General features: G+C 44.8%; 2 protein-coding genes across 2 annotated transcripts; one reads left to right on the top strand and one right to left on the bottom strand.

The window, feature by feature from the left end:
* Positions 1 to 1,274: 1,274 nt before the first annotated feature.
* Positions 1,275 to 9,727, bottom strand: LOC144164923 (uncharacterized). Its single transcript, XM_077695150.1, has 7 exons — positions 9,251 to 9,727; positions 7,577 to 7,620; positions 6,913 to 7,014; positions 5,455 to 5,583; positions 3,800 to 3,877; positions 1,488 to 1,719; positions 1,275 to 1,381 (listed from the first exon to the last, which is right to left on the bottom strand). Exons 1-7 carry the CDS (start codon positions 9,456 to 9,458, stop codon positions 1,275 to 1,277), a joined length of 900 nt encoding a protein of 299 aa, XP_077551276.1. The 5' UTR covers positions 9,459 to 9,727.
* Positions 9,728 to 12,626: 2,899 nt separating this feature from the next.
* On the top strand, positions 12,627 to 18,359 carry LOC144164922 (uncharacterized). The gene is made up of 4 exons (XM_077695149.1): positions 12,627 to 13,216; positions 14,715 to 14,972; positions 15,089 to 15,349; positions 16,452 to 18,359. The coding sequence occupies exons 1-4, from the start codon at positions 12,679 to 12,681 to the stop codon at positions 17,246 to 17,248; spliced, it is 1,854 nt and encodes a 617-aa protein (XP_077551275.1). The 5' UTR covers positions 12,627 to 12,678; the 3' UTR covers positions 17,249 to 18,359.
* Positions 18,360 to 21,954: the final 3,595 nt, after the last annotated feature.

The raw sequence follows: 21,954 nt of genomic DNA, 5'->3' as shown, positions 1-21,954 counted from the left end.
TGTGGTGTGCGGTGTTTGTTTTGTCGGGAGAAAATTGTTTTGTTGTTGTTTCAAGCAGCATATACTATGCCCTGATGCGACATTGTTTTCTGTAGAGAAGCTTCTTGTCGTTTTGTATTTGACAAGGTAGTGTGAGGATAACAGAGAAAGTTGCTGTGCTTTTGACCACTTTATACTATGTCTTGACACGGTGTTGCTTGATCTGGGATAGCCAGTGACTACTGTTTTGATGGGTCGTGAGGCCTAGGTTGTAAGTATAGAGACTGGTCAAGATTCTCTTGAGAAAATTCTGTTTATTACACTGTAACCGTCATTCTGTTGTGAAGCAAAGAATGATGATACATGTACCACAAACAAAAAAACATAATCAGTATACTGCGGACACTTTTGGACACATTTAGTTCAGTCCTGTCAAGAGTTATATTATGACATAGCACAACATTGCACGGTGACATTATGATATTGCACGGTGACTTTGTTTGGCAATCTCTGACAGATCATTTTACTTAAGAGAACACGAAATACAAGTATGCATCTCCACTGTTGATACAAAAAAATAAACATGCTTAAAATGTTGGAGGCTGTCTCTTAACACAGAGTTCACTCTCATGGTTTACTCTGACATTCTCATGATAAGTGGAAAAATGGTCACAAAAGTTTCATTTACCCCACCATTGCCTGTATTCTAGCACTCTGTGCTTTGATTGCTTGCTTAGGTTTGTGAAGAGTGATATTGCGATTTTTTATCATGTAGGACACCTGCTTGTAAAAAATAATTATGATATGCCAACAGCAGCATCTACAAAGGTGTATTGAATTTTTCCTCAATAAATCAGAGTGTGGCAAGTTATCTTGAACTGTTTCCTTATCCCCAGCATGCAGCAGCACCGTCCAAGACCCTACCAAAAAACCCCATATATGGGATCTATGGGCCCCATACATATGGCATTATTGGATATGGGTATATGGCGGGGATATGGGGGAAACATATAGGGCTTCTTTCATATAGGGATTTCATATGGTGTCACAGACCCATATATTTACATGCCCATATAAAAAGCTCAGATAACTTTTGTTTCGCTTGTTTACACGTGTGAACACAAATATCTGCTGTGGTGAATGTCCTTGCCGCGTATACCGGCTTCTCTTTGCAAGGAGACAGTGGTGTTTCAGCTTTTTAAGGCATTTATTGCCACATATTTGTGTACATACTTGAGTACAAAGCCACACATGCAGAGCTGAAAGATGAACAGGTTTATTGCAGAGATGCACTTTCACTTCAAGTCTTTAAGCATCTCTGCAAGAAACCTGTTCATCTTCAAGCGTCGGGTTTTCGCAGGCACGTCGATGTCCGCTCGACCTATGAAGTGGTCGAATGCACCTGAAAGTGTACCATGTTCACATTAATTTGGTAAGCTTAAATGCAATGAGGACAAAACTGCTAATATGCACTGAGCAAAAACAGATATCCCAGCAAAGACACTCACTAGCAACAGCGTGCAGCTTCCTCGGTGTGAGGGCACGCTTCTTGGGCACCGTCCCCGGCTCCTTGCTGTTGAGGAACCGGCGGCACGGTGCACCCATCACGCTGCGGCCACGAAGGTTCGCCACCCCCCAAACCGCCTTCGTCAGCTCCTTGACGAACAACGAGTCCTTCTTCCTCGATAGCAGCCATTCCCACCGCTGGGCGGACACAAAGACATCGTTGCCAAGGTGAACCTGCAGGACAAAATATTTTGGTTTGCAAAGATACACAGATAATGAAAGGAAAGGAATAAAAGTAACAGTGACCAGCCCAATTAAAGTAATCGATGCAGTTATCTTTACAAGCAATTTGATCGGCAGTAAGGAAATTACACTAATTAAATTACTTTTTGCTGTAATGAATTATGAGTGTTGGTAATTTATTAATGTAATAAATTACTTCAGGCCAGTAATTTCATGGAAATTACTTATTACTTGCCAAATTCCTTTGGACTAGGATATAGCCTGTCCGCTTCTGTTACGGCAAAAAAAGTTTACCAAGAAATGTTGACCAAGTAGAGTTCCAATGCCCACATGGTCTCTGGAAATTGGAACGCCCCAAACGCGAAGGAAACAACACTTCAATGAGATCTGTCTGCTTTCTCACTCCTCTTCATTCCCTTTTCATGCATTCCAGGAATGCCGTAGCGGCAGTCAGTCGGGTCAACTATTTCATTAGTGTGGGAAATTGACCAATTTTGAGGGGTCTAACAAAACATTCTTTCTGTGCTATATATATTGCTAAGGCACATATTGCAGTCACATAAAATGCAGATGATTCCACGCGCTTTCACAGATGATTCCACACCAGTTTTAATGTTTCCATAAATAATGATCGCGAAAAAAAGATCAGATTTGAAATTTTTGTCGAGGCGTCGAAGAAAATAAAAAATAGGAAGTTGTATATATTAAACCACCAGTAGTGAAAAAAATACACATTTTATAGTTAGCCATTTCAAAAACACGCCCTAGAAAAACAATTGCGTTGCGCGGTACAATCTGTCAGATGTCAAAGAAAATGTTAGCACACGTGGTGCCCATGCCTTGCGGTGAAGCCCAATCTCTATTTCAAATTTTGCTATTTTGGATGGTTCTCTGGAAGATTTCTGGTGGTTTGACATCAATAAAGGCCCCAATTATCCTCCATGTGATGTAAAATACCATGTCAATGACTATGACGAGAACACTATTGAAGGCAAGCGATGTGAAAAATCCACTTGGTGTTATAAACCAAACTCTGTGGTGGATGCATGTTGACGTTTTGATCCTCACTTATCAGTCAGAACTTTCATTTGCAGTTTATTATCATGTTCTGTTCTAACTCGCTATGGTAGCTCTGCTTGAAGGAATAAGGTACGATGCGCTAGGATTGTGCCCAGCAAGCTTTCACCAAGTCGCCGTCATGCTATGAAGTGAGTTTAGCACTACGAGCCTACTACATTGCAGTGCCACCTAACAATTTCGAAAAGAAACAATTACACAAGCTAAGCTTGTCGCAACGCAACCATCTGCCATACACGCCACAGAGCAGGACCAAAGTGTTCGCACTTTTCCTGAAGCGAACCGCTAGCAGGACATAACTCACCAAGCACACCAACAAGAGAGCCGATAATCATGCTCCTTTTGCTGCATGCAGATTTCACTCCACATTTCACTTTCGTGTTTTACAGATTCCTATGACAGAGAAATCAACCACAGTTTTTTCCAAAAATGATTGCAAGTGTACACAACCTAAATCTGTATGTTGTGTGTACTATCGGTTTTTTTTTGTTTCTCTTTCCAATGTCCAGCACACGGACATTACTGAAAATAGCATTAAATATATTCCGATATTAAAAAGAAGAGCAGAGGGACTGATACCACTCGCACTAAGCTTTGGCAGGTTTAGACTAGTTTAACTCTTTCTCTGCCACTTCCGAGATAACTCAACAGGCTACAAACAAATTAAGGTTTTTCGAACCTAAACACCCCACACTTTGGGCATCGTGATTGTGGAAAAAAGGGGTGCTTAGAATCGCATTAATATGGTAATTTGGTATGCCCTGAAGTCAGAAGAATTAAGAAAGGTGCACATGGTCACATAACAACCATGAACACAACATACTTTAAGGTATTGCACTATGCAGGCAACAAAAATCTAGGTCTTTCTTGTAAAAAAAGAGCATTAGATTGCACTGCAATCACACCACCACTTTCTGGAGTTCACTGGCATCGTGACACAAACACTCTTTTATATAATGGTAGACTAGTTGAAACACGCAAAAGATAATCATACCTGGTCGCCAACTCTCGCCAGAATGCCAGGGGTTTGGGATGTGCTGGCTGCGCATGTGCTGGCTGGGTCCATGTCATCCTGCGTTTGGCAACATCAGAGCAACCAATATGATTATACGGTGAGAAACAACTACTATGAAAAGCACACCAGGCTGGAATTTCGAGGGGACACGTGGCACAAGTACAAATTGGAAGAAAAAAAAAAGAAACAGCAGCTCTTTCATAATTTATTTCATGGATGAATGGAAAGCAAAGCAACACTCAAAGTGTTAAGACAAGCTAAGTGCTTGTTTGTTACTGACGTTCTAAATGAATGACACTCGTGAGTTACATGAACACGCAAGTGCATTCTTAGTAAAACCAGAAATGGAAACAACTTTTCACCGCACAAAATGTCAATGTGGGCACCGAAACCCCCGCTCAAATCTGAAGTGCACAACTATTCATCTCACACAGCGCGGCATAAAAAATGCTGCGTGCCGCGCCTTGTAATAATATGTAGTCCCTTAATTGGAATTCTTAATTAGAACTGAAGTGAGGATCCCGTCAGCTCTGCATGCAATCCTATGGAGAAATAACGTTCAGTAACCGGAAGTTAAAAGTATAAAATATCAGTAAATCATAAGTTATTTTAATCTAAGGCCTCCAGACGATTGGACCGTTGAGGAAGTTCAATTTTTAAAGTGAAAAGGCAGGAAGTGTGATCACTGATGACATTACAACTAAGCCACAACCGTGGGCTGCTGATGCCGATGCAAGCCTTGCCCTTGCAGACATCCACCAGCTGTCACATCATACGCATGGAATGGCACTCGGGAGTGCTATAAAACAACTTTTTGTTTCACTTGACTGAAAGAGTTCTATGTGCAGCCATGAGCGACATGCCATGGAAGAATGGTAATGACAGGGTCAGTACACTAGAACTCTATTGCTGCACACAGGCTGGGTATAGCTTCTGCTAAAATAAATTATTGCATTACATTCACATAGTTTAACAGGATGGAAAGTTGGCAAGTTGGTGTTCATTCATCTTGAAAACGGGTGCAAAGGATGTTGACTAAGAAAAGATATACACAGGACAACGCGCTACTAGTGCGGAAGGACGGTTGCTACTAGCAACCGTCCTTCCGCGCTTATTTTAAAGATTCACATAGTTTTGCCAAATTTTGCCTTATATTACTAAAGCTATAAAATTAATATCTTACTATCTGAAATTGCACATCTGGTGCACATTCCGCCTCTGTACTCGAGCCAGTTTGAAAGAGGTAAACAGATATGTCAGTGAACCAAACTGAATTTTTTTCTTGGACAGTATTTGGCTCATAATGCCAAAAACAAGCCCATACAGCTCTTACGGTTGAATTTCGAGCAACATGGCTGCAAAAGCTTTGCTTCCTTTTTTATTGGTTTTCCTGGAGTTGTGTAGTCGCTGGAACTTGCCTGCAAAGCATCAGCCGTGCAAACCTAGCAGCACACACAAAAAAGGTCCACCTAATAACCCACACCTGAAAAATATTTATGAACCGTCGGGACAACAATTAACATTTAAGGCAGTGCACTATTTAAATGCACACTTCTTTGAGTACACCAAAGCACAGAATGTAATAGTGGGCTGGGTAGCAAAACACTTTGGTAATCGATATTGCATTTGCATACCTCTCCATCGTGCAGAGCACTCAAAGATGCAAGGCCTTGAAGGGTCGTCTCTGTGGTTGGTGCGGGGGGGGGGGTGGCAGAGCATGGTGGGTTTGGTGGCAGATGGGCGCCATCACCTCTGTTTTCTGGCTGTTGGAGGAAGTCAGATAATACCCTAGTTACCCGGCGGAAGTAACTGCAGTTAAGTTTAACTGTGTTTATTAAACTTTAACCGCGGTTATCACAAACTGTGGTTTTGGCTGTTACACGCGTGGTGACCACGGTCACTTGGTTGTGAGCGTAACAAAAATAAATTACGACACTTTTAACTGCATGATTAAAAAACAAAAGAGAAGCAATGTAGACAAAAGGAAATATCGCTAAAGCAGCCGCTTCAGACCCAAACGCAACGCACTCGCGCGCGGCGAGGAGCTTCCCCAACAGCTCGCAACCAGCTGGGTTTGCTCAGGTCTGCTCGGGTGTTGGGAACTTTAGGCTCAGCATTGCGGTAGATATTTGACCGCCGCTACCTCTACAACTGCGAATTACAATCCATAGCACAATTTTTCACCGCACTAACATCCACTTTCTCGCATGTGGAAGTTCTTTTCCGTGATCAGGTTGATTTCGAAGAGCGGCGATAAGCTGTTACTGCCGTGGTCTGGGCCGGTTCGAGCCACTTGCAGTGCCGTGCAGGCAGGCGCGCCGGTGTTTGCAGGCACGGCCAACGTGCGCGCCGATTGTCTCCGAGTGGGGAAAACGCTTCATGATTGCGTGCTTTATCTATTTTTTTAACAGAAGACGCGCGAAATTTACAAATTTAGCACGGCTTTTGTCGTAGTTGATCGGGTGGATTGGGAAACGAGCCGCTGCTGACGGGCAGTCGTGCTGATTGCAAGAGCGATGCAAAGAATGCAAGCACCTCTTGGGGGCAGCTTTGGGGCTCCCGCTATTTGAGAACCTTCGTCTCCTCCGAATGCCAGATGATTTTTTTTCCGCCTCCGCTGATGTGCCGCCACTTGCGTCCGGACTGACTTGTGCGATTTTGAGCACTGCGGCTGCGGTAACTGCGGTTAGCATGACCGAACTGAGGTGGCCAAGCTCAGTTTGCGTTAACCATGGTTAGCGGGGTAACCGAAGTCTCGTCTGTCATGTAACGCAGCAAACTGTGGTTTTGTCTAACCGTGGTTAACTGCACCCGTGTAACTAGAGTATAAGTCAAGAATGGCAATATCAAAAAGTAAAGAGGACTAGGTAATTGCTGGACAAGAGAACAGCAATATAAAGAAGTAACATATAAGATCTAATGGGGAAAACACAGATTGATGATTAGCAGTAGGTACATGCACACACTTGTATGCCAAATTTCAAGCTTATTCGACACCTCGCACTGGCCAGATGTGATGCGCAAGGTGAAACGCAGCAGGTTCTGCAAGAACTAGCAATGCCAGATACTTGTATGTACTCCAAGCTGCTTACCAGCTGCGGTAAATCAGTGCTGTCGCTCACAAGGCCCAGGGACCCGTGACAGCCGCTGGAGCATCCAGCAGTGCAGCTGCCGTTGTCCCCTCTCTCAGATTCCTGTGATAAGCAAGCATAATTGCAGTGTTAGACAAGGTTTATTGAGTGCATACCCTTCTCTCATTTCAAAGCATCCAACAGAAACGTGCACATGATGGAACTCTACCAGCTGGAGGCAGACTTTTCTCTCTGGATTGGCTGCCAACATGCACTGAGAATGCACCAATGCTGCTGTGTTTCAGTAAAAAGCTGAGTTATTGCAGGTAATGTTGCTCTGTGCTAAAATGAAAAGTGGACGCCTATTCGCATTACAACAATAGTGTTGAAAACTTAACACGCCATTTGAGTAGTATAATGGGGCCATTTCAATCAAGGCGGTCCCGTCAAGTGCGAAGCAGTGCATGCATTTTCGCACACCTCGATGTCGGTGGTTGTCCCTATTCTCATCAGTCACGTCACAACACAAACACACAGGCCCATAAAGGTATGTGTGTGGTTACTGCTTCAGTGCAATAGGGCTAAAAAAAGCAAGACAAAGAACACCCAAAATATTAAAGGTGAAGGCCTGGCGTGCATTGAAAATGTCACAGCGAAATCTGCTTAGAAACAGAAATATGCTTACACCAGGTACAACAGCTTGGGCTTCCCGGAAGTCGGCCGATACCCCTGCACAAATTCACAAAAAAGAAATTCGTTAGTACTGGCACTGAAATTCATTGCAACACTTTAACACCATCGTGCTGCCCACTAATATATTTACAGTTAAGGTAGTTCAGTATATACCATTCTAGCTCCAAACACCAAAATCAGGCAGTTGTCTCTCACTGCACAAATTCTAACTGCACATATACAGGGGCAAAAAATACTATCAGTGCCAGCCTTTATTCCATGCAGGGGGAAAAATGGGCAGCGGAGGAGGGAAGATGTTTAGCTTTGGGCTGTTCGGTGTTTGAATTACTTTGGCTCTTGGTAATATGACCACTACAAACATGGGAGTCCCTCTTCGGCTATTAGGCTCCCGTGTGGTCACTCACAAGGATCAAAGCTCACGGTTACAGAAAGTGTAAACTGCCGCGACGTTCCCACGGCAACACGGTAATCGAACTCATATGCAAGTTCCTTTCTCTTCAAACCATATGTATCGAGGTACCCCACCATTATAAGGCTCATGTGGAAACTTTAAAGTGGCAGAAATGAATACCAATACTATTAGCTATATTTCTACTCAGATCGGGCAGAGAGCGCTGCAAAAAGCACGCATGTCAATGCAGCACGTATACCCAACCCTTGAAGCGCCCAACAAGTTTACGTAGCCTTTAGTGAATGTAAGAAAAAATGAATATTAATACTAATAGTTATATTCGCACTCAAATCGGGCGGAGCCAAGCACAGACCACTGCAAGAAGCACTCATGTTAACGTAGCCCATATCCAACCTTAGAAGCGTCCGACAAGTTTACGCAGTCATTAGTGCATCTAAAAACCCAACACATCTGTCTAGACTTCGTTTCACCATACATATCTGCTCACAACACCCCCAAACATTCCATGAAACGAAGCAAACACGGCAAAAACAACGGAAGGCTGCGCAGTCGAATGGACCAGTTCATTCTACTAACGAGGGGAGCGCCGAGTGGTGGTGCCACCTGTCCAGCTGCCCGGTACCTACAATATCTAAGAAAGTGCTGCATGGAAAAACTGCAGAAGAACCTGGACAGTAAACATACCAAGTGCTTGGGCAGATAAAAGTTGTGGAAAAGGTCCATTTAGCCCACCTGAGAAAGCACTTGGGCTAAAATCTCGGCATACAGAAGTTTTTCACAGAAGAGGTGTTATGGGGGTCGCCCTGGCGACAGTATCTACTGGTATCATGCCACACTCCCTCTGGAGGAGGTTTCTGTGCCATAAAAAGAAGCTCACAGTACAGCATAAATACAAAAAAGATGGTCCTATGCCTTTTATATTTTGACAAGTGCTTACAAACCCTCTGTAAAAATGTCTGCCTAGCAATGCATTTGTGTATAGAGGTGAAGCCGACATTAATGAGACCGGTGTAAGCTTCATCTGTATTAGCTGGCTTTCCCACATTGCCTGTTGCGCAGTTAAGCATGGACATTATCCTACCGGAACTATTCGGAAACAAAGTGTATGACAATTATTCGCTCAGACATTACGCACTGCAGCTTCACTGGTCGTCTTTATGAGTAAAAAGCCACTGCTTTTTATTATTTTTTTTTTGCACTCATCTGACAAAACGGCCCCTGCAAGCCTCCATTAGAAGTATGGCTGCCACTTACCGAGCTTGTGCAGAAGCACATATTCTAATTTAGAATGTCGGTCCTGCAGGCTGTTGTGGCGCACCTGCAGCTCATGGTATTCTTGCCGTACTGTGGCGAGCTTGCGTCGAAAAGCAGCACTTTTTTGCTGCTCGTCCAGCAAAAGCGCCCTGGGCACCACGCTGTCGTCGTCGGAGGAGGAGGTGCTGTTCTGCCTCAGCCGCTGCATTTTTTTTTGTTTTCAGCTCGCACCTTTGCAGCCGCATCTTTTGCAGAAATAGCCTGAAACAACACAACACACCTAACTTCATAGTGCCACTACAGATGTTCCATCTATATTAGCGATTGATATTGTGTGAATTTTAACAGTGGAGCTGTTGTACAAGCTGTAAGTTTGGTGTTGTAGGGGAAAAAAACGCCAGGAAAATACCAAGCGAGAGCATCACGGCCACCACCGAGTAGCTTACAAAACAAACAAACAGAAAACAGCAGCACTGTCGTCAAGTGCTGCCGCGCATGTCAAAAAACAAAACGCCAGCGCTGATGCTAAATGTGAACAGATAGCCAGCTTGGGACAGGCCACTGCGGCCGCAATCTCTAGCAGCCATCATGGATAACGGAAGACATGGCTAAGACGGGCCCAATCCCACCCGAGACGACTTACAGATCCCGCCACCACCCCCGCGATTCAATGACAAAGAGCTGGTGGAAGTTTACAATGCTGAGGATGACTTTGCATCCACCACTCGCCGCGAAGAAGCCGACAACCTCTTCGACGCATATGACAATTACTAGCACCACAACTACACAAATAAACAATGATACTAGAAATTAGCATACATGTGTCCAGCAATGCTCACCTACAGCAGCTTTGCCATTCAATTGTGTGGCAGTGCAAGCTTCCCTGAATTTTTGTTTAAATTTTTACAGCAGAACTGTTTTCTCAACCGCTTTTTCCACCCTGTGATTTTATTTTGCTGATGTTCATTATAACACTACTTCTTTTATGCATAGACTTATTCAAAAAGCACACTAGCAGCTGAAAGAACTTCTAATTTCGGCTGGGATCCCACCTTCCGCAGTGTTATTAGCTTTTATTTGCTTAAAAAAGTGACTGCAGCTACAACTTTTAACTCACTTAACTTGGTTTGTTTTGGAACAGCAGTAAGCCACCACAGCCCTGTTGAGTAATGCCTCTAGAAGGGCTGCTACTTGGGCAGATGCAGTTAGCAGAAGTCACCTGTGCTTCTGTCATGAGAAAAGTTGCATGAGCGGGAGTGCTTATTCAAACCGACAGATATGTCACTACTGCTTTCCTCAAGACTTGTGGGAAGACAACATAAAACATCCAAAAAGCAGAAGCAACCATTCCCAAAACCTTTGACTACTTACTGGCAGCGAAAATCAAGTTCTTACCTTCTTCATCACCTCCGTTGCATGCACGTCTTCAAAAATGTTGTCCGGCACTGGAATGCGGCGCTTAGCTAGCCGCTTCACTAGGTCGGTCTGGGTGACTGCAAGTGAGGTGCACAATTGCTGACACTGGTATTATGCCATTAAGGCTTACTTCACGATTGGGCGTGTTCTTTGTATCGTAAGATTTCATTTGAGGGATTTGTACTGGCAGGCACCGTTAATCTTCGGAACATAAAATACGAGCAAATAATTCGCTGAGTCACGCTGCCTGATCGCTTGCAGCGCGGTTGTATGGGGTGACAATCTAAGAAGGAACAGCCCAGCCGAACCCGCATTCTGAGCATCCGCTTAGCCTCAACCACTTTGCAACTTGGCCCGTCATATGTCGCTCGCCCGCAAACAGTCGTGGCTCTCGCACGCTAGTTATAACATTTGGGCGACTGTACCTTCATACACAGCGTTATTGCAAACGCGACAGGTATACAATGCAACAATGCTTCGTTGAATTGCAGGACAAGAAAACACTACAGAATGGCACGCCTTCCGCGCAAACGTTCTCAATTTTACAAAACATGCTCTGTTTCCAAGCTTTTACGTTTGGCTACACGCCAAACGAAGTGTGCCGCCACATTTACCACTTGTCATAACATCCCATACGGACAACATTACTATGAACTATGTGGTGAAATAAAAACTTACCTCCGAGTTCCAGAATGTCGGCAGGGTAAAAACCCTCGTCCTCGGACTCCCTGGAGCGCCAATACGCGTCTTTGTCCTTTTGAACGTCCGTTAAGGACGACGGCGCGTAATTTCTTATCAGAGAAACGGCCACAATAGCTTTGTGGCCGTCCTTATACGCGACATAAGCAAAAGTTGGTACTGTTGGAGCCATAGAAACGTGCTGCACCGCACACCGCCGCAAAATCCCGCAGGCATACACACAACAAAGGCCCACACGGGAAACGACTACTGCTGCGGATTGGCTTGGTTTGATTTATCCCTCGTCGTCTTGCTCGTAAATAATCCTGAGAATATTTACAATGTTTTACGAAACTATTGTTTCTTTATAATGTCTCTTAATTTATTTTATGAAGTATAATTTGGCAGTTTTTGTCCAAAAATACGTAAAAGCTTTCCGCTTCTTTCTGATTTCACCCAAATCAGGCCAAAGTACAGAGGGTAAATCCACATCAATCCACTGTCGAAAACGCGCTTGTTTCTCTAATCACTCATCAGCTGGGCAGTATAATGTAATTATACATTGCTTACAGCTCAGTGTAAACGTCATTATGAGTCAGGAGACGGAGAAAAAGCGCCGGAAAGTCTACTTAAGCACCGACGAACCTTTTGTAGTTCCTCGGTCAACGCGGTGGTATAACGACAAGCGACTGTCAACTGGAGCTACCTCGGCTACGCCCAACTCGGTGCCAGATCTTCACCTTGGTGTAGAACAGGAGCAGCCAAGAAATTGATTTTCAACGGCGGACGAACTGCTCAACTCAGCTGATTGCAGTGATCCCGCGTGCTGTGCCCACGAAGCCGAATATGTTGACAACGCCAGCGACGCCTCGAACGGCGCTGCCACCGCAGATGAAGACAGTGAAAGTGACGACGACGCTTCCAGTCAAGATGATGCTGCACCGTTCTTTGATGAGATCGAAACTCTCTCGGAGTGTTTCAGCAATTTCGGCAACCAAACATTACCTGGATCCGGAACGACTGTTGCTGCGGCAATCGTTTTGATCATGGCATTCGTGGTGGCGCACGGACTCTCATGGAATGCAGTCGACGACCTCCTGAAGCTGATAGATGCACTATTTGGTGCAAAGAAAACCGGCTTACGAGGCACAAAGTACTTGCTCCGAAAGCTGTGGGCGCCAAAGTGTAAAGGAATGACGAAGAGCTATTACTACTGTGATGCGTGCACCTCGCTGCTCGAGCCGAGAGCAGGTGGGTGAAGCTTACGCTGTGAGCTGTGCAAGACAACTTCCACGATCGCCGAGGTGAAGAAGAAGGGCTGCCTTTTTGTGATTATGGACCTGAAAGAACAGTTGCGGCACATCGTGGCGCAGACGAAAGATGCCCTGTACAGCAACCTGTGCAAACTGAAGGAACGCATGGACGCAGGAACCACTGCCCTTAGTGGCATCGCAGATGGTGCTGCATGCAAAGCGCTTCGGGAAGATGGCAAAGTCCGGTGGAGTGACCTGACGCTTACTATAAACACAGATGGGAGCCCGTTGTTTAAGTCGACAAATGCGTCAATATGGCCTATTCAGTTCTTCGTAAACGAGCTGCCGTTTTCAAGCCAAACAGAACACACCGTGCTTGCTGGATTGTGGTTTGGACACAAGCATCCAGACATGTTGCTCTTCATGACCAAGTTTGTGGAAGAAGTGAAGGCCGTGGGTGAATTGATGTGGAAATGTGGTTCTGCTGAGCTACGCTCCAAGGTGTATCCTGTTTGTGTCTGTGTTGATGCCCCTGCTAGAGCTGCGGTTGGGAACCACACCCAATTCAATGGCCAGTTTGGTTGTCCTTGGTGCCTGGCGTGTGGAAAACTTGACAACAGTAAGCATTTTTTCAGAGTGCATACACATTTGAATCTGCGCTTGTGTAATTACACTTTCTAGCTCAGTTGCACATCATTTTCTAGTGTCCATAAGCAACAATTATTAAAACCCGTTGCAGTGACTCAGTGGCTAAAATATACTCCTGAGCCAAAGAACGTGGATTCGATCCAAGCCATGGTAGCCACTTTTCAAGTAGAGGTGAAGGAAGGAAAGACCTATGGTTGAGATTTTGGGATGGACTAAAGTTCTCCAGGTGGTCAAAATTAATCTAGAGCCCTCCACAGTGGCATGCCACAAAGCCCAGGCGTAGCTTCGGCATGCTAAACCTCCGAAATTGCAAAAACAAAGTCAACGTTTCCGTACAGAGCATTTGGTAAATGCCTTGTAAAAAAAAATGCTTTCATCTTTAGCCTCATCATGCGAATAATTTACGCACTGTTTGTGTTTATCCATCGTAATTCTAAAAATATTGTAAATTATTTCTGTATTACCTTTGCACAAAAAGTTACACGTTAAAAGAAATTGCTCTGTCACTGCAATGTGACACTATTAGGGAAATAACGGATATTTAATGAAAATGGAAACATTTGTTTACATTTTTTGCTGGTTTTTTATTTCGAACCATTTTGGTGAAAAAATTGTTTCGCCGCTTTCCTAAACCAACCACACACCGCTTTTTTTACACGCTGATGCTGTTCAGGATAATCAGGCGCACTGTAGTGAGGGCTCCAGATTAATTTTGACCCCCTGGGGATTTTTAGCAAGTGTCAAAATCTTGAACACACGGGCGTTTTCGCTTTTAGCCTCACCAGAAAAGCAGCTAGCCGCCAGGGCCAGGAATCAAACTGCGTCATTGGGCTCAGTAGCACAATGCCCTAGCCACTCAGCCACCACAAGGGGCAAAAGGGAGAGGGGGGGGGGGTAATACACCGCTAGTTAGCTTAGAAGTACAGTACAGGTAGTAGTGGTCCAAGAATTAACTTGGATGTCGGGCTTTGCCCCTTTTTGACAGCTGTGAAATAGTGAAATGCCCAAATGGCTCGAATCGGTTTCACAATAAGTAAACGACCAAATTTTCTCTCCACGTGTAACAATTTCTTACAAGAAATCAGGAATGAGGGGCCACCTACTTTATGAGCAAGGCTATGCCTTTTGGTTTTTTTACTGTGTTATGGAACATGTAGTTTTCATCGCCAACCCAGGAATCGAGTGCCATCCATCACCAAGTTGGACAGAAGAGTATATGTTTGGAAGGAAGTCAGTCCCAAATGCATCAATGTTGCATGTTAGCAAAGCACCATCCTTGTGTTGCCTTTTTGTTCATCAGTAGTAAATGACCTTTTTTTCTTTAAAAAGAATGTTCGTGCAACGTCTTTTTATTTGTTACTCCTGCTCACCTTCTTGCTTTGGCATTTTGGAAATATATGCTCACGTTATGCCTACAAACTTGTGTTACTATGTGTATTTTTAAACGCTTGTAAACACTTTTTTTCCAGAACGGCGTCTTTACCTGGAGACTGAGCCCTCTGTACAAAGGACAACAGAGGGAGTTCAACGGGATGCAAAGCTGGCCATGCAGCTGGACACACCAGTGAATTGTGTGAAAGGACCCTCGCCACTGACGAATTTGCCGTACTTGGACTTGGTGTGGTGCTACACTGTCGAGTACATGCATTGTGTGCTACTGGGTGTGGTGAGGCAGTTCACCGAGTATTGGGTGGACTCGGTGAATTCCGATGAAGATTACTACATAGGTAAGAATTAGTTGTGCTGAAATGAATTTTAAGCTGTATGCTAAATGAATCTATGAATATGTGTGGTTTATGTGAAGCAAACGACTTTTTAAAAGGTGTGTCATAATGTTGTGCAGGGCAACCATCCACTCTGCAAGCCGTAAGCAAGCGCCTCCTGAGGATCCGGCCACCTCACCACATCACCCGCCTACCCCGCACGCTTCGTGTGCGGTGCTTTTGGAAGGCGCACGAATGGCGGAATTGGTTACTCTTTTACTGCCTTCCTTGCTGCTGGGGCATTCTGCCGCCGGTTTACCTGAAGCACTTTGCCTTCCTCTCTGAAGCGATCTTCATTCTGCTCCAAGACGAGCTATCTCATGCTGCCATCACTCATGCAGGTAAAGCATATTATCACTCCAACTGTAGCCACTTTTGTAATCTTTCTGCCTTCGGTCACTCAGTTGCAACGCCGTCGCCACCGCCAAGCCACTGTGGCAGGCGCAAAAATGCTGTGCCCTAAAATACGGGATCGACGAACTTTCGGGCCAGGGACGAAAAACTACAAAAAAGCAGCCACATTGCCAGCCAAAACTGTGGAGATATCAAGTAAAAAAAGCTAGGACAGGTTGTGTCTCTTTTGTTGAAAATCGAGACATCGGCGGTGTTCCCGGCTGCGGGACGTTTTCACGGAGGAACTTTTCCGAGATTTCAAAAGTGCTGAAGCTAGTGCGATTTTAGAAGGGGTAAAGGGAAGGGGGGGGGGAATCTGTGGTGCGTTTTAGCAAATTGGAAAAAAGTCGCCATCCTGCCCTGTGAAAGTGGATGTCCAACGAAGCTGTTGTAAACCTCTGCAAATGCTGATGGGGGAGAGTGTGAAATGTTCCTCGTCGTCTTGGCAGGGCTTGTCGCTTGTGCTCGGCTTTTCTGGCACCAAATATAGGGTCCTACCATGCCTGATGCATGTGCTCAGTGCCTTGGGCAAGACCTGCTCTGTTTAGTGAAACTAGCCCCTGCCTAGTCTTCAAACGTAATCTGCAAACATAATCTCTACCAGGAACACAGGGGGGGGGAGGTGGTTTCCATTGTTCACAGCTGCCTTATCATCCATAATGTGACTTAGATACTTCTGTTGAGGATTTTTACACGAATACTGAGCTCTATGCTGCACGTCTGACTAGCCTGACTCATGCGCTCAGTGTCTTAGGCGGGAACTGCTGGATCCTGCCTGGGTTTTTTTGTTTACGACATGAAATCTTCCTAGCAACTAGAGGCTGACAGCTTCGCTGTAATATTTCACACCTAAAGGGAGGCGGGCGATGCTTTGGGGGAGGGCGTTCTCTCGTAACTTTACGGTGGGTAGGTAGCTTGTGTTTCATCTTTTGAATTTTGATCCCTTATATGCAGAACCCAGTAGAAATGGTATGCTGCATTTTTTTTACGAAACACAAGTGAAAAACAACTAGATGTAATATTAACCAACCACTAATTACTTCCTTTCAGATCGTCTTCTCCAAGAGTTTGTGGGCCGTGCTGCACGACTGTATGGAGATCATTGCATGACCTTCAACGTTCACCAATTGACACACCTAGCACAAGCTGCACGCAAGTATGGCCCTCTGTGGGCACATTCCGCTTTCACATTCGAAAGTGGAAATGGTCGTATTGTGAAGCTTGTGACCGCTGCAAATGGTGTGAAAGAGCAGATCGTTGAGCGTGTTGTCATGCACCAGGAGCTGCAGCTGCTGTTATCTTTGGCCTCATTTCCACCCTCCGTAAAGCAGCTGTGCCAAGACTTCCTTGGTTGCCCGAGACTAGAGAAGGCCTACCATGTTGGGGGTGCATGCATGTTTGGTCGGCCAAAGAGAGTACTGTCCCTGTCATCCATGGAGGCGGCCTCAGTCAATTCATTGGTCGGGGATGTACATGATGTGCAGGAGCACTTTAGGTTCGCTTATGCGGGCACTGTTTTTCACAGTAAGGAGTATAAGCGTAGTGGGAAACGAGACAGCGCAGTGTTTGGGGCCCATGATGGTGGTTGCTTTGTGATAAAAAGGGTTTTGGAAGTGACAGATGCTCGCTCCACAGCAAACGGGGAAGCGATTTTGCTTTGTGGCAAAGTTGTGCGTGAGTACACCCATGCAGATCTTCCAGATCACATTAGTAATTGCTTTTTGTCACGGTCACAACCTGTCATTGCACTAAAATTGAGTGCAATAGCCAAGCCGTGTGTTTTTGTTTCATTTGGTGACAGAGAGGATTTCATATGCACTGTACCAAACTTCATCGAGCGAGACTAGATCGTTCAGTATTCCTTCTACAGTTAAACCTGGATGTAATGAACATCAAAGTAACAAATTCCTGGATTTAGGTTTTTCAATTCCCCATTGCCAGCCCACTGAAACCCATGTGTTCATGACCTATCTTTATGTAATGAAGGCGTTGAGACTGTTAACCTTGATGTAACAAATTCTTTACACTGATGAGCCATTGTTTTTTGGGCTTTTTCTAGAAAATCGTGTGGATAAATGCACTAGTTCAGTGAGGTTCGTCCACACCGGAAACTACCATGGGTTTGCGCGTGTCAGTATGGTGTTGGTTAGGTTCGAGGTATGCCTTTTGGCGTGTAGTCACGCGTCTTAACTGCTATCTGTGGTGTTAGTTTGTCGATGTTGAGTTCTGCTGCTACAAAATGAAAAGTTTGTCTTTCCAAAACAACTCGCAATTTGAAATATCGTCTCCGCCGGTGAGAAAGAACGTAGCCGCCCGGTACAGTATGCCAGCTAGAACCGTCTGACCAATTTTGTGTGCAGAAAAAAGCATCAAGTTAATGCGCCCTTTCAGCACAAGTTTAGTACTTGAAATGCTTAAGGCACCAAAAAGTGGATCTGAGTATTTAACGTGTTTAGGGATGGCTTTACAAAAAGACCCCATTTCTCCCGATCGTCAGTTTGAAATATAGAACCCAATTTTTACCCCCAATTTTTAAAATACATAAATCCCGAAAACGAACAACCCTATGCATGAGCTGCGCATTTCTTTGGGCTGCTGATGGGGAAAAACACTGCGGTGTTTACCTGTAAGTCCTACGCATGCATCATTGTTTTGGTGATGATGCTGATTCTTGATTTTTTCCTTTTACATATATCCTCGTTTTCTCAACATAAAATAAAGTTTCTAGTAGCGCTTGTGTGTCTTCCTCCTCCTTCACTTTTTAAGTAATGCTGTTTCAACCATGAACATATACCAAGTCCAACTGGCAGTTCTTCTAAGGTACATGTATAAGCTTAGGCTGTGCTAGGTCGGATATGATATACGAATTGTTTTACTAGCTAGAGTTACTTTTCTTTTCTATGTGTGTTGTTAGGTGGGTGCAAAATGTACACGCTGGGTAATAAAAGCAGATGTGTGTGATCCACTCCTAAATCGTGATGTAGTAGTACTCCGGTATGTGGACAGCAGTGTACTGTGCATCATTCGCTGTAGAGGCTGATATTCTTTGTGTTAACTTCTTCCTGTAGATTTGAGAACATTGTTTACCTGCATTTCTTATATGACTCTTACGCTGTTGCATTTCTTATTGTGAAGTGATTTGTTCTTGAAAATAAACGCCTGCAAACATATAAACAGTCTTGTGTGTCTGGCTTTACTGCATAGCTGGCGTGTTGTGCAAAAAGCACACCTCGAGGTAGGTGGAGAAATTAATTTACCCTTGTGCATACCAAACAAGCTTTGACGAAGAAAATTGGGTGAATTAAGAGTTTCCAGGAGCAGCTTCGCGGGTCCATAAAATGCCCACTGGACCATCAATTGAGAATTTGTTAATATACACAATGCATATGGTTCATGCATAAGCTTAGAAATTCAGAAAAGTGGGTCAGGGGAATCGGTTGGGTACGGTGCACATATTTAATGCACCGTTTGAGATATCATGAGAGTGAATAAAAATAAATGTAATTTAGTTCACAATTAATGCTCATGCAGTACATGAAATTTAATTTTTGTTAAAACATTTACAACCTTACGGGCCCCATCTGCAACAGTGTGGTAACGACGTGGCTGTGCATAGCTTTATATCACTCACAGAAAGCAGCGTGGTGCCCCGCATGACTTCATGAACCACATATAGCCTTCTATGGTGGTTGAAACAAGCCCGTATAATTCGTATAGGGATAGATCCCTTATGGGACCGTATCATGTATGCCCCTTAAGAATCCATATGGAGATTTCATATGGGCCCGTGAGAATCCATATAGGGTTAGACTTCTTATGGGTCCCTATCATATGTGCCCGTAAGATGCCATATGGGGATCTAATATGGGCCCATAAGAATTCATATGTGGTTAGACTCCTTATGGGTCTGTATCATATGGGCCCGTAAGAATTCATATAGAGCCCTATATGAATTCTTACGGGCCCGTGTGAATTTTATGGGACCCATATAAAAATCATAAGGTTTTTTTCGATAGGGGAGTAACCAACACTGGGAAAAAATAATTGTGACAAAATCAACTATAGCATTTCTGTAGTGATGGTACACAGCCTTATTTAAAGTGCACAGAGACCAATGCTATCTTCTTTGCAAAAATAAATAAAGGCACATTGATGTTTGTGATGCAATGCCAAAAGTGCTTTCTCTACTCCAGCTTGTTGAAGTGCTCATAGTTGGCACCTATTCTTGTTGTGGCCCACAGTACTGCTTGTTCGTTCAGCGCCTTCCACGTCCAGCAGCTCTCCAGATCCAGTGTGTCTGAAAATGTTTTCATTATGAGCTTAACGGCCAAACAACAACAAAGGGTTGAAAATTTGGTCTCTATCTTAGTTAACGAAGCGTATTGCGATATGCTTCACCTATTTAACCCTCAAGGATAGAGGCATTAAATAGGGAAGTGGAATTACAAAATATGCTAACGTAAGGATACAATGCAGGTGCTCAATTACAAAAATTACACCTCATTGCAGAGTTGTGCCTATGCTTGTAGAAACAAGTGGCTATCGCGGATGAAAACAATACCTGCGGGAAGGCGGTTTGATTCTCGGGATGTTTTAAGAAAAAAACTGAGCAAACTGCTTCAACTTGCATGATTAAACACAAAATATGTGGGCGTGGTCAATATTACGTGATACATGCTGAGGCTGTCAGAGCAGTTCGTCACGCAGAACAGCATGTTAATATAGTTCACGAAGCAAAGCTATGCGGGTAACGTATCCTCGGGACGCTAAAGATTGGAGGTCAGTACTATTTTTTACTGCCGTTGCACTTGCAGCCCTGCTTTCATTGAAAAAATTAAAATGAGCTTGCCATGATGTTGCCGCGAACCATGTATGGGTTTCTTTATTGTTTGTTTTTACCGCCCGGCCACGCCTGGCTCTGTTATCTTTGTCCGCGAAGCGCGTCTTCCATTCTTTATTTTTATGCCGCACTGGCTATCTCATTCAAATAAGCAGACTGTTTCGCCCTAACGTCACTAGCCCAGAATAATCTTCTCTGATCTACAATGTCCTGGATTTCAATGGACGGTTCGAGAAACACTTGCGCCGAAAGATAAACTCGTGCAGAGCAGACGCCGCGGCATTCGATTCGACGACACTCGCCTGTGCAAGTCACTTTGTTGACCGCTGCTTCGCCGCTTCTGTATTCTTTCGAGTTGTTAGGAGGGCACAAGTTCGCTACAATAAACTTGTTTCTCTTTCAAGACAACTGCGTCATCCTTGGCTTCGTGACAATATAAGTACGCAATCTGATCGTGCGCAAAACACGCACACATACGTTTTGAAAACGGTTTTAATTCGCTGCACAAGCCAGAGTGGCCGAACAATGACATGGCGTTAGAAAATTGAATGAAATATCATACTCACGTCACAGTACTCATATATACTGCCGCTTTGGCAACAGTTTTTTTTCCCACTATAGAGTGGGCGCTCAAGTCTCGAAAAACGATGGAATGGTCTTCTGCAAGCTGCACGAGAAAGTGCACTGCCGTTTACGTCGCTCTTCGTCCCAAGAGAACAACCTGGTGGGACGAAATCTTTGTCCAGTGCCTGCACTCAGCGTTCAAATATCCCTCCTTTAAAAACAGCTGTACCGCGCGCAGCGCTCCCTGGCGCCTCATAACTGAACAAAGTAGAAAAATAAATGCGTGTATACATGTTCAACTAGCATTAGCAGCAACGGGAGTGCCCGTGAAAACACACAAACAGAAAGGGATTTCTTATATTCAAACAATTTTATTAATTGAGATCTAGCAGCATTTCAAAGTTATGAGATTGTCCCCGAAGGCGTTGACACGCACTTCCGGACATGACGTACTACCCGCGATCTCCGAGGCATGCTCCGAGGGCGGAGCGTTGGCAATTTTTTTACGTCATTTTGACGTCACGAGCATCCGAGGCGCATCGCATCAGCAGAATACGGTCTCGGGATACGCACCCTTTATGTACCGCCGTAGCAGTGCTGACTTCGCACGTGGAAAGTCCCACAGCCCACGCGGGGGAAACTGAAGGCGGCACCTTCTGGAGGTGAAGTTGCACAACGGCGGAAAACCGAAAACCCTCCAACGACGCAACAATTCGCCGAAGACTGTGACTTACGACATGCCCTCATCCCGACGACCCGACCTAACCCTGACGTGACTGATCAACACGACGACAATTACAGGGCGCGACGCGTACTTGACATGACCAAACCTGCCGCTGAGACGATGACAACGACGAGGCACGGTACCCGACCGTCAACAGGCACAAGCCGAGATGCGACGCCCCGACACACCCGGAACTCGAGGAAGGCAGCGTCCGACGTCCAGTTGTCCATCGACGGCTTTGACGTAGTCGCCCTCATCGACACGGGAGCCGACTACTCGGTAATGAGAGGGTCATTCGCGTCTAAGCTGAAGAAAGTTACGACAAGATGGGACGGTCAGCATATACGCACAGCAGGAGGCCATCTCGTAACACCAAGTGGAACGTGCACATCCCGCGTCACCATAGACGGCATCACGTACCCTGC

The sequence above is a fragment of the Haemaphysalis longicornis genome, unplaced genomic scaffold, assembly GCF_048455015.1.
Source record: "Haemaphysalis longicornis isolate Haplotype H1 unplaced genomic scaffold, Haemaphysalis longicornis Haplotype H1 scaffold_14, whole genome shotgun sequence".
Classification (NCBI taxonomy): Eukaryota; Metazoa; Arthropoda; class Arachnida; order Ixodida; family Ixodidae; genus Haemaphysalis; species Haemaphysalis longicornis.
The sequence above is the reverse complement of the archived record's forward strand: the minus strand, read 5'-3'. Positions and strand labels throughout refer to the sequence as shown.